Source organism: Seriola lalandi, unplaced genomic scaffold (genome assembly GCF_002814215.2).
Source record: "Seriola lalandi dorsalis isolate HSWRI2012SDOR001 ecotype SW California unplaced genomic scaffold, Sedor1 jcf7180002055008, whole genome shotgun sequence".
Lineage (NCBI taxonomy): Eukaryota > Metazoa > Chordata > Actinopteri > Carangiformes > Carangidae > Seriola > Seriola lalandi.
The window spans coordinates 2,284,787-2,297,680 of NW_019525551.1; the positions used below are offsets into that span (position 1 = coordinate 2,284,787).

General features: G+C 41.6%; 1 protein-coding gene across 3 annotated transcripts in view; it reads right to left on the reverse strand.

Moving 5' to 3' along the window:
* Positions 1 to 12,894, reverse strand: part of LOC111647668 (NT-3 growth factor receptor-like) — a 129,814-nt gene that overhangs the window by 79,153 nt on the left and 37,767 nt on the right. For 2 of the 3 annotated variants that reach the window (XR_015436588.1, XM_023397297.2), the window contains exons 4-6: positions 2,933 to 3,087; positions 1,628 to 1,770; positions 279 to 420 (exon numbers count right to left, since the gene is read on the reverse strand). Coding sequence is in view for 2 of the 3 variants with exons in the window: in XM_023397297.2 (XP_023253065.2) it covers positions 279 to 420; positions 1,628 to 1,770; positions 2,933 to 3,087 (440 nt within the window). In the remaining variant the exon portion in view is untranslated. Of the gene's footprint in view, positions 1 to 278; positions 421 to 1,627; positions 1,771 to 2,932; positions 3,088 to 12,712; positions 12,865 to 12,894 lie in introns of those variants that run through there. The other variant, XM_087171554.1, reaches the window with a different exon arrangement.

Sequence of the window (12,894 nt, forward strand, 5' to 3'; positions counted from 1 at the left end):
CACACACACACACACACACACACACACACACACACACACACACACACACACACACACACACACACTACAGATGTGTAGGGGATGTAATGATGATGGATGGACCTGTGAAAACACCAGTAAGTATTTTTTTGAGTTACCATTAAATGGAAAATGAAACAGCCAGCCAATAGAAGAACATGGTGTGTGTGTGTGTGTGTGTGTGTGTGTGTGTGTGTGTGTGTGTGTGTGTGTGTGTGTGTGTGTGAATGAGTTTACTGTATGTGTGTGACTGTACTTACAGTGAACAGTGAGCTGGACGGAAGCATTGGTCATGCCCACTATGTTGGTAGCGGTGCAGGTTAGCAGGAAGTTGTTGTCGTCTCTACTCACATTGACCAGAGTGATGTTGATGGAATGAATGGTGTTGCCGTAGAGTTTTGCCTGGAGGGAGAGCAGGAAACAATAGTAAAGGAAATAATACTAGAACATATATATAATGTATTATATGATAATAATATCATATAATAATGGGCATGAGCAAATAATGAACATGTAAGGCAGTGTAGCGTGGGAGCAGGCAAAGGAGGTAGTGTACATGTTAGCTAGCTAACTAGCTAGCATAGTTAGCAAAGTTAATTATGTCTGTTAGCATTCTGTTGTATTTACACAACTTGAAACGTGATGTTATTTACACATGGTTAGCCTGCTGTGATCCCACTTTTATCCTGCTGTTAGCCTCACATCATTTAAATCACTGCGATGAGCTACTTTTGCAGTGTTGCATCTTTTTTATGTGCTAGCTAACTAGCTAGCATAGTTATTTAGCAAAGGTAACAATGTCTTTTAGCATTGTTTTACACAATGTCAAACCTGACGTTATTTACACATAGTTAGCCTGCTGTTAGCCTTCTTTTGCAATGTTAACATGTAAAACAATCGTCACTTAAACTTGGATGAAACAGGTACAGCTCACCAGTTATTGTGATAATGTGGCTGTGGGTCATATAGCTCTTTGTAACAAGTGGCCTCTCATCCATGTAGACACAAAAGCGGTAGGTGTGTGGTGGTGGCACAGAGAAAATAACACGAGCAGCTGTTTTAACATGTGCTGTTCAGCTGGGGTGTGTTTTGACTTTTAATGTTAATTGTGGATTTGATGTAGATGTAACTCCCAGTGAACAGTTTGTTGATCCTGTTGAATAAATTCCCACTATCTCCAGTTACAACCAGGATTCTGACTGCTTGGGAGAAATTCATGAACATAACCCAAGTGTTAATGCTTTATGAATATCAGCCAGTTTGTAATCACACGATCCATTTACTGCACATGTTGACTTCCATGATCTTGTATCACTAACTACAGCTAATTAATAAAACAAGACTTCAACACTTTCACTGTGAGGAAAACTGAAGCTGCAGGTCAGTGGTTTGCTTCTGCTGAAATCATGTCAGTGACTGACACCAACACACAAGAGGTAGGGAACACACACTCACACACACTCTGACTATTTATGAGGCAAGCAACATCAACACTCCCAAGTTGAGCTGTTGTCTTTTCCTTGATATACTGTGTATGTGTGTGTGTGTGTGTGTGTGTGTGTGTGTGTGTGTGTGTTTGTGTGTGTGTGTGTGTGTGTGTCCTGCCTACCCCTTGTGTGTTGATGGAGCGTAAGCCGTTGACGGGCCAGTCCACCTCAGGTAAGGGGGATCCAGAGCCGTTGCAGATCGCCATCACTTGATCTCCCTCTATCACTGTGAGGTTGCTGTGGCTGACACTGATTTCAGGCAAGTCTGAGACAGAGAGGACACAAAGAGGAAATGTAATTGTACCATGAGATGAAACAGTTTTGAACTTGCAAACAGCAGCAGTGTTTCCACAGAAAGCAAAAACAACATAAAACAGTCAAGTAAATCATTTAAAATACCTTAATCAACTCATAAACTAATAATGGAATTTAAAAATCAATTGGAAAATGAAGTTTGAAAAGAGAAATAAAAAACTGGATTCACAAATTGAATGAAAGATAGAAAAAATATCAGTTCAGTCCAGTTCTACCACAGCAAACTCGGAAAATAATTTATTCCTGGACCTGGCCTTGTCACGTTCTAAAATTAAAGGATATTAAACTTCCTCAATCCATCGTACATGTACTGGACTGTACTGGTGCACCTAATACACTATTGATTCTTCATTTTTAAAACTTAATTAGCAACATGTTTAAGATTTGGCAACTGTTGTTATTGATGCCAATAATGTTAATTTAAATTTGAATCAGAGGGAGTCAAAGGAAGACTTCACATTCTGATTTAACAATCAAGAATTGTTTCATTAAAAATCACATTCGGTCAAGTGGGTGTGGTCTACAGCTGACATGACTGAATGTGATTTTTACCTGACCATGTCTTGTCAGTTTAGCTTTTAAAGGATGAGTGTCCCCATATGATTTAAATACCGTTAAAGTCCTGTGTGTGTATCAAAACTGAATATATCTGATGACCTCCATCCTGTTCAAATATTATTAAAAACACATTCCTTCATCACCATGAACGCACAAAGTGTAGCTTATTTTTTACTCAATCCCACATATATAATTGTGTAATTACTCTGCTGTAGAAAATAGTCCCCAACAAATGCACTATGTTCTCCTGTTTGAGTAACATCTGATGAAATCCACAGTCAGCAGCTGATTTAGTAAATGAATGAGTATTTTTAAAACTCAATCTAGAAATCTGTGAGGTTTTTAAAGATTTATTCCTTCAGTAGGAACCAATGGGGTCAGAGCTGAGAACTCGGGTCAGAAAGTGTGATTACAGATGAATACGATAGGATTGATAGAAAACAATAATCTGTATCAGAGGTCAGAGTTCAAACTGTGCATATCAGGTGAATATATATATATATGTGTGTGTGTGTGTGTGTGTGTGTGTGTGCTTATTTTCACCCAGGACTTACCACAATTACTGATGTTCATATCATTCAGCAGGATCTTCCTGTAGCCATCAGCACAGTATAACTGTTGGCTGCTTAGACCCGCCTCTCCTCTCTGTTGCCATAGCTGCAGCCAGCGGATCTCACAGCCACAGGTAAACACCACCTCCTCTAAATGACTGGAGAGAAAAAGGAAAAAGCAAAGTCACTTTCTAACTCCTGGTCGCCACAGGAACAAAGCATGTTTATCATCAACATATCAGGTCAGATAGTGGGGTACACCTCCAGCAGCTGGATCATCAGCTGATGTCAACCTCATTTTAACACTAAAACCAGGTCTGAACCTCAAACAACACACACACACACACACACACACACACACACACACACACACAAATCCTGGAATCCATGGCAGCTCACAGATCGGTGATTATGTAAGAGTGTAACCCGAGGGGGCATCTTTCTGTTAAAGTGTGTTTTATTCATTCTGGTGTGATGAATATTGATGAAACTCTCTCTTCAGTCAGCTGGCAGCTCACGTCATTGTGGGCATTTTGTTAACACAAGTGTCTGATAGTCACAGGCATTATCTCTACATGTGCAAGATGCTGAACTACCACTGTCACTGTGAAACCACAGGGTTATAGGACTGATACAAGTGGATGGTCACTGTCTACCATATAGTATAAAGGTAGATGTCCCTATGTTGTTTGATTATAAAGCAGGTCTAGGTTCTATATTAATACTGTGAATGTATCAAAACCTCAGTCCACAGAGAAATGCACACAGCCTGTGTTCAGAAACAGGACTTCTGGAACTTTGTGATGTCACAACAAAGCAGTCACCGCTCTCAGCCATGTCTCCGCCCACCTTCCAACCTTGCAGAATTTGGTTTGTCTGAGTGTTTACTTGAAATCTGCCCTATTTTTATATTGCAAAAATCAGGAAAGAGAGGCTCAGAGCCTCCTCTCTTCTGATTGGCTCACTGACCTGTTGTCTCTAGAGCCCTAGAGAAGCCTGAGAGAGGAAATGTGAAACTACACTGAGATGGTGTTTGGTTCTTAAAACCACAAATATATCTTCTTATGGATCAACACTTCAAATAAAACACAGCAGAAGAGGGAAATATGGAGCTTTAAATGTACATGGCCTGTTAGTAAATATTATTATGAGATTAAGCTATTTCTTCATTTTGGTTTAATAGTAATTTATTTATAATGAGTTACCCACTGAAAAATAACAACAACAAGGGCTCTGATCTGCATTTTTGAATTTTTAAAACTACACTACATTTTCATCTCTTCTATTTCGCCCTCCACTCTCAAGTAAAAGAGAAAGGACATTATTGTGTCACAGTCACCTACATTTCGAAACACATCTAACTCTTTCCACTTTCACTCACAGCTCAATTTTACCACTGTACTCCTCTACCATTGTCTCAGTCCTGTGTTGTCATATAGCTCATGTTTGGACAGCTTTCTCCACTGCAGCTCTGTGATTTCACTGTTTGTGACACAGCTCTAAACTGTGAGATTCATGGAGGCGTGAAGGACAGAGAGCAGGAATGTTTTACTACAGTGAAACAAGTAGTTATACTTGAGTTGATGTTGAGAGGGAAGAGTGATAAATGACAGCGTGTGGACAGTGTAAGGTTGAGGAGAAGGACAGGTTAGTGTGGACCACTGTAGGTGAAGGACAGGTTAGGACAGGCATTCAGCATTCATTCTGTGAATGCTGATGCTCTAACACATCACCACAAAATCCGCCAGAGGAGCCCTAGAAGGGTCACTGGAAACTCCCTGAAGCCCCACTAAGACCTCATAAAGGACCACTAGAAACCACTAAGGATCAGTAAGACCTCAAAGAGCCACTGCAACTTCCAAAAGACACCTACAACCTCCTCAAGACCCACAGGAAACCCTCTGAAAGGGGACCACTAAAAGACTCCCCGAACCTTCTAAAGGACCTCTACAACCTTCTCATTGTGAGTTCATTTTCAAAAACTGATTAGCCTTAAAACATCTTAAATGACTACTAGAACCTTCTCAATGACCTCAGTGATCCCTAAATGTCCCTGAAGGACCTGTAGAACCTTGTCATTGACCACCAGAACCTCCTCAAGGCCCACTAGAAACCCCCAAAGGACTATTAGAAACTCTTAAAGGACCACTAAAACCTCCAAAAGACCCCTCGAAAAAAAATTCCTAGAAGACCTGTAGAACCTCCTCAAAGGCCACAACAACCTCCTAACATCCACAGAATCTTTTAAAGGACCTTGTCAGCCTTGTCATCGACCACTAATACTTGGGACCTGGACCAGGACATGGTGGAGGACCTCCACAACCCCCTGAAGGACCACTAGTACCTTCTCAATGACTATGAAACCTCCTAAAGCCACCTGTAGAACCTCTTTAATGACCACTTAAACTTTTTAAAAACCCCTAGAGTGTCTAGAACCTTCCCACCGACCACTAAAACACCATCTTGAGAACCCCCTGAATAACCACCAGAGTCTTGCAAAGGACCCCTAGAACCCTCTTCACAGTCTGTATATACTGTTGTGGTGAATGAAATGAAAGTAAAACCTAACATAAAGTGTATTAGTGAGCCTCGAGCCAGGTTTTTCCTTTAATTTGTCACCTGTCTGAGCATGCATGCACTCACACACACACACACACACACGCACACACACACACACACACACACACACACAGAGAAAAGAGATGAAGTAGTTCTCTACCACCCTGCAGGTTTGCTGTGATAAATGCTCGCTATCTAGAGTGTGTTTGTGTGTTTGCTAAGGGGAAGGGGCAAGAGTAATGAACATTCGTTGATCTGAACCCCAAGCTGATTGTACACACACGCACACACACACACACACACACACACACACACACACAGAGTCCCCTGCTTATACCCAACCTAGAGATCAATAGGTACATTATTACAGTCACAGGTTTGATAAATGGAACAAACTGGATTCCTCTGAAGAAAAAAGCCTCAGGACTGAAACACAGTCTGAATTACCCCGAATAAAAAACAGACTGATACAGAAACAAATAATAAACAAAAGGTCTCCTCCGCTTAACTTTAATTTCCAATATGAATGGAAAATTGTTTTCGCCATTTAACTTTTCGTAGAAAATATGTTTTGCAAAGAAGACTAAGATAAAATTTGTGATTAATTTCCAGATATGTCCTCGACTCTGATAGTACCTGAGCAAACTCCATCCAGGACTACACACACACACACACACACACTCTTCACACTTCAGCAGACAGCTATGAGCCCTAAGAGCAACTCTTATACTTTCTGCATCTGTGTTATGTAAATTTTGTAAGTGACAGTGCATATGCATGTCCAATATAATATGTCCATGTGGGTACCAAGGGTGCTATGTGCACATGAGCTAGCCACAGCACAGCAGACAAAAGGATGTCTTCTTCTGCTTATGTGGATGTTGCCATTTTGATTTGACTCTTGCTGCACATGTCAACTATCTATTGCACATGGATAGTGTATATTATGATTTGGTGCAATACAAATAAAATTGAATTGAATGTAACGCGTACGCCAAGCAGAGTATAAATGAAAACAGCTCAGTGTGACACAGTATTACTGAGGCCTCAGTGGGAGCATGAGTCACTCCCAGATAAAGGGACTGGGCCAGTCTGAGGGGGATTCTTGGTGACCACAGACAAAATCTATGTGGATAAATGTGAATGACCTGATTGTCATGTTTTTGTGATACTGCAGCAGAGCCAGTGTTTGTCTGCACTGAGCCCAGTCAGTCACAAACAAACAACAAGAACATGAAACAGCTGAAAAACACAGTCAGCATTGATCTATGGTCTCCTGACACTGGACCAGCTGTGCAGAGACAAATAAACTGATGATGATGATGTTTACCTCACAAGAAGTGGATGATGTGAAGGTTTTTATCAGCTCAGTGTCACGTGAAAATAAGAAGAGTGGCGGAGTGTTTTAGGATTGTTTTCATCCATTAGGAGCCATTAAGCCTGATGTATTGATGAACATACATATACCAGCAAATGTGATTCATAAAACCAGAACAAGTAATAAACAGAAGTTAACTGCTTTGGTGTAGTTCTGTTTGATATTAAAGGTAAATGAGATTTTAAACATTAATACAGTAGAAAACAACTATTTTCGATGTAAAGATGCAGTGTAGTAATGGCGTCCTGAGCAGAGAGTGAAGTCACAGTCCCCCCCCCCCAACATTGTGCATGTTAGTGCATGTGAGTCCCTCCTGTTAAACTATTGGTCCTCCTCACGTTTATAAACACACAAGGACCGTCCACAGGTGAGATGACTCAGTGTGACACTGAGTGTGACACACAGCGTTCAGGTGAATGTGAACTTCCAGAATTTTCTCCACTGAAGAAGAAATGTTTTCATCTAAACAGGCCTCAGACAAAGAAAGAAATGACACCAGAGCACAGCTGGACTGGACTGAGGACTACAGGCTCAAATCCCTGTGACAGCTCCGTCAGTGTCTTCACCATCTCTATCAGTGTCATTCTCGCAGCCGGTCCCAGTGGATCAGTCCATGACTGAATTTCTCTCCCAGTCTGACTGTGGAGCAGATACTGGTCTGGTTTTACTGACAGGAGAACCGTACAAGCTGCTACAGGGTCCAGCTGGACTCAGAACTGTTTTTTTTCTCCTCCATGTATCAGTAACTTGATGATTCATAATGTTATATGTCTGTTTTCATTAGTCATGGCTACAGTAGACATGATAACATTAGCCTGCTAGCGATAGCAACATTTATGGAACACATTCATAATATCAGTAACAGTGAGTTAGCTAACTGTCAGCATTGCTGTGGAGCATATCACAGCTATGCTAGCATTGGCTAATGGTTGTGGTTAGATTGTTCTTGTCTCTTATGTTCACAGTGTAACTTTATTCAGTTGAGCTTCTTGTTGCGTGTTTAGTGGAGGCTTTCACCGGGCTGAGAACATGAAGGGAAGGGGGTGGTGTGGCTGAACGGAGGCTGGAGTAGTGACCGATGAAGCATTATTTTTGGTGTTAGATGCTGGTGCTGTAGTGCAACATGTAGTAGCAATGACGATCGTTTACAGAACCTTTAAATCATGTCTGTTTAAGTTGCTTTTTGTTGTTTTTTCCCTCTGTGAACAAGCATAGTTTAATTGAGTGATTACAAATTATGCAGAAAATAATTCATTGTATTGAAGTGGGAAACGGTTGCAGGGTAATTAAAGATGACTACTCAGATCCCCACCAACATATTAATATAACTAATGTATTGCTCTCAACATTGTGGACCAGTGATTCATCCCACAGTACACTTGTCTTTGTGTGGCACCCTTGTGCCAATTTAATTAAAGTCCTTTCATTAGCAGATTCTTTAAGGCCTTCAAATTGTGTTGTTGCCCCTCAGGTTGATCCAAGTTTATCTGACGACATGCAGCAAATGCAATCTTTGCTCCTCTGGCACCAACTTAATTAACTCCCTCATCTACCTGGCCAGGGGAGTGCGATGTAAATTAGTTGTTCCACTTTGTAGAGGAGATAACCTCTCTCTCATTAATACAGCACAGATAACATCTCACTTTAGTTAAAGTGTGAGGATGGACAGACAGGAAGAACTTAGATGTGACAGAGGAGAGTAGAAAAAATCATTAACTTAGGTTTAGTTTAACTTCTCAGCTAATGCATGGTGCTTCAGCTCAGTATGTTTTAATGCCATTTGTTATCAAATATTCTAAGTAGTGTCAAAACAGTAGATGAAAGGTGATAGGTTATGTAACCAGTCAGCTAAATATCTTCTATAGGTCTTTAAATCATCAGTGTTTCACACTGGAGCTCTACATTATTTCTGAAAGGAAACCAATGGTCTCAAACTTTCCATATTGTTTGAGATCCACAAACAGCCAGTTGATATAAACTAAAACATAAAACAACAATAAGCTTCATTTAGCAGCAGAAGTAGAGAACAGTTACACTACAATGAAAAACAGTCAAAAAATGCTGGAGATTAGGGGCAATCTGGCAAAAAGATCATATCGCAATCTTTTTAGGTAGAATCACAGTCCATGATCTGCATTCTGCTTCCACTCTGATTTTATTGTGAAAGTCCTGACAGGAAGTTGTGTTTTGTATCTTTGCGCTGCTTTGACGCCTTTTGCAAATGTTTGTCTGCTCGCTGCTACTCTTCACCCACAGTGGACAGCGCTGTTATTTATTTATAAACTGATATAAGTGGTTTACTTTGAAAGTTGCAGTCTCTGCTCCGGCTCTTACCACCTCCTGTTGCCTGTCTGCAGGCAGGTCTCTCGTCCTGTGGATGGACTGTAACTCCACCGTCTTGAACTGCAGCTGATGACGGTGGTTCTTGTCACTGTGTAGCAGGACTCATCCATGGTGTGTCCTCTTCATGTGTGTGTGTGTGTGTCTGTGTGTGTTTATCTGAGGCCTGCAGTGTATATACCCTGGCCCTTCACCTCTGTGTCATAGTGATACTCTCCCAGTCGTCTGCACTTTCCTCCTGTTGTCTTTGAACCTGTCTGATTCTGTTTGTGCTTAAGGTCCTGGTTTACACCCTGATCCTGGTGAGTCTCCAGCGTTCTCTGAGCCTCTGCTGTGCTGTCTGACCCAGATCAACCATTTATAATCCGCTGCACCACTCAGGATTGAAAACATCTTTACAGTAAATCACCTTTGTCTGAGTTTTGACACTGTCTCCCGGTCTGAGATCTTTGTTTGGGTCCTCAAACTTTAACGCTTTGATGTTAGGAGGTTGCCGTCATGTTTTCTAGTGTGCACGTGTCTGCGTACACACACCCCAGACTGTAGTGTGAATAGTGTCCGAGGCCCTTCATTCTAACATTCATATGTTCTCTCAGCTGCAGACACACTGAAGTGCAGGTCTTTTTGAGGCTGAATACATTCTTGATGACATGATAGCTCATTCACAAAGAGATGCTACAGGCTAAAGGGTGTGTGGCAAATACAGTCATCACTATCTGACCTTTAATGTGAACGTTTGTCATGAACATCAGAGCTGCTGCTGCGAGAGTTTTATCAAATCCTGCCTGAGCAAGAAGATTGATGAGCTGGAGCAAAGGATCTCCAAGATTCCAGGAAGCTGAGAAACACATGGACAGCGGCGCAACTCAAACCACCTCTACTAGTGCTCAGCTAGTTGTCACATACCCCATGCCACTGTCACTGCTATGCCTCCGGCAATGGCCTCCCCTCCACCTGCTGTCATTTCTCCAGCCACCGCTCCCGCTGCTCTTGTTGCTCCGGCCTCCAATGACGATCACCACTGGTTCCAGCTTGGGGCAAAACCTAAAGCCCCTATTAGCTACACTCCTTTACATCCCAAGCCCTGCACCGTGATCGGTGCCCGCAATAAGGGCAATTTGCCATTCCTATACTTCCCCACCCTGTAGCATACTGCTGGAATATAGGTTCAATATCTTTGATATCCAGGATTTCCCTTCACTGCCCACTGACCCTTGTCCTCCTACGCTGTCATCTTTGTCTCTGCGTAAGCACCAGTCCACTGCTTCAGCATTCCAGACAAGCCTGGCCATTCTGCTCTCAATACTTGCCGTTCAAAGCCGCACTTCACCCCGGCGCCATGGAGATCCAATCCGCACCGTGGACTATCATCTCCCATCCACTTCTCACAGCAGCCCGGGACTCCACCAGCAACCCCCTCGTCTTCCCACCCAGCTTGTTATTGGAGACTCAACTGCGAGAAACATCAAAAGCAGATCCGCAGAGACCCACTGCTTTCCAGGCGCAACGGTTGCTGACATTCTGGAGCTGACTCCCAGCTTGTTAGCCAAACACCCCTATGTCCGGAATGTAATCATTCATGCTGGATGTAATGACATACCCAGCCAGAGATCGGAAATCTTGAAGCACGATTTTATCAAGCACTTAGATTTTCTTAAAGACTCTGGCAAACAGGTTTTCATCTCCGGTCCCATCGCTCCTTTCAAGAGGGGCATCGGCCGTTTTAGCAGGACCCTCAGTCCACACCTGGCTCCAATCCATTTGCTCAGTTTACAATGCGGTTTTTATTGACAACTTTAACCTGTTTTGGAACCGGGCGTCCGTCTTCAGAAATGACAGCATCAACCCAAATGGCTTTGGTGCTCGCATTCTAAGAGACAATATATTTTATACTGTTTTAAATGCCTCCTCAAACTGACTATCCCCTGCCTCGCGTTTTACAGAGACGGATACCTCTGGTCTCTCAGTTGTTTACAATCACAACACCTGCACCCACTCTTCTTACTCTTCTCTGTCCATAAAACACATCCATGCATTCTCTGCTGTCCCTAACTCCCCCTTGTGGTGTGATCATAGTACCTACTGTGATTCCTATTCCCGTCCATATTTCCAAAAGGCCCAAATTTCTTTTCTCACCCACCCAGCCTGATAATATCGTATATAAAACATTTTTACAAAATGGAGTAAATGCTAATAATCTAATTAGTGTTGAATGCTCTCCTCTGAATAGATCCACCACTGCACACTTGACTCCAATTAAAATAGCTATGCTAAATGTAAGCTCACTCAATAACATGTTATTCATTTGGAACATGACCTAGTTCTAAAGTTTGGCGCAAATATTTCTGATCTAGAAACTGTGTGTATTTGTGATAATTTTAGCATTTTCTTTTATTTACTCTCTGCCCCACCTCCAAGGAAATTGTGTGCCCCCGCTCGTTCAAGCATCCTTAACCTCTCAACTGCCCGTACATTCAGGCAGGTCTTTCTCTCCTCTGCCACTCCGCCAGCCACTTATCTTCCAACTGCTGATCAGCTAAATCATTTCAATGATATCTGTTTGGCCGCCATAGACTTAGTGGCTACATGTAAATTTCATCCATCTTCCAAAAGCTCTCCCTGGTTGAACGAACACTCTCTCGTAAACTCGTAAACTTAGAAGAGAACTCAAAAATTGAAAGCAAGTGGAAATCCACCAAATTGCAAGTTTTCCTCCAACTTCTTAAAGGCTGTATGAGGGACTATAAATATTTCTCCACTCTGATTTCAAATAATTCCAGCATCCCGTTTAAGACTATTGAACACATTGTTGGTGCCCCCCAGAACTCTGACATTTCGGCATCTCCAGAACTGTGTAATAATTATATCAGATCAATGTACAACAGCAATCAACCACTTGTGGATGCCTGCTCCAACCTCTGGGAGATTAGCAGAATCCACACCTAGCCCATTTAGTAGCCAGCTCTCCTCCTTCAATCAAATTACCCTTGAAACTTTATTAAAAATTACAAATAGCATGAAGCCCTCTACTTGCCCCTTGGAAATTTTCCCAACTCAATTTTTGAAGGAGGTTCTCCCTATTGGCCCTCACATTTTGTCACATTGTTAACAGCTCCATGAATTTGGGGTCTTTTCTATATTAAAACTACCTTAGTCTCTCCCCTCTTTAACAAAGGACCCATCTCCAAATCCTATCTATCTATCTATCTATCTATCTATCTATCTATCTATCTATCTATCTATCTATCTATCTATCTAATCCTATAGGATAATTTCAAAGGATTAGATGTATTTTTATAGGGTTAATCATTAGTCCTTTAGTTCTTATAGTACCATAGGATATATCCCAATTGTATAGGATTTTATCCTATATATATTATTATAGTATATAACCTATAGGATTATATATAAGATTTTATCCTATAGGATTATATGATGCATCCTCTAGAATTAGATTTTTAAATTTTTTTTCTTTTTGTAAAAACAAGGACAACAACAACTTTTACCTGGATATGAAGTTGTGTGCCTGCATCGTGTCCCAGCCTCTGTTCTGTTGATCTGTTCCTGCCCTGCTGACTGTTTTTGGACCAACTGTCAGTTCTTGATTCACTCTTTGCTCACTCTGCTCACATGTTGTTCTTCAATAGTAAGTCCTTTAATTGTACCTACACAAGCTCAGTGTGTGTGT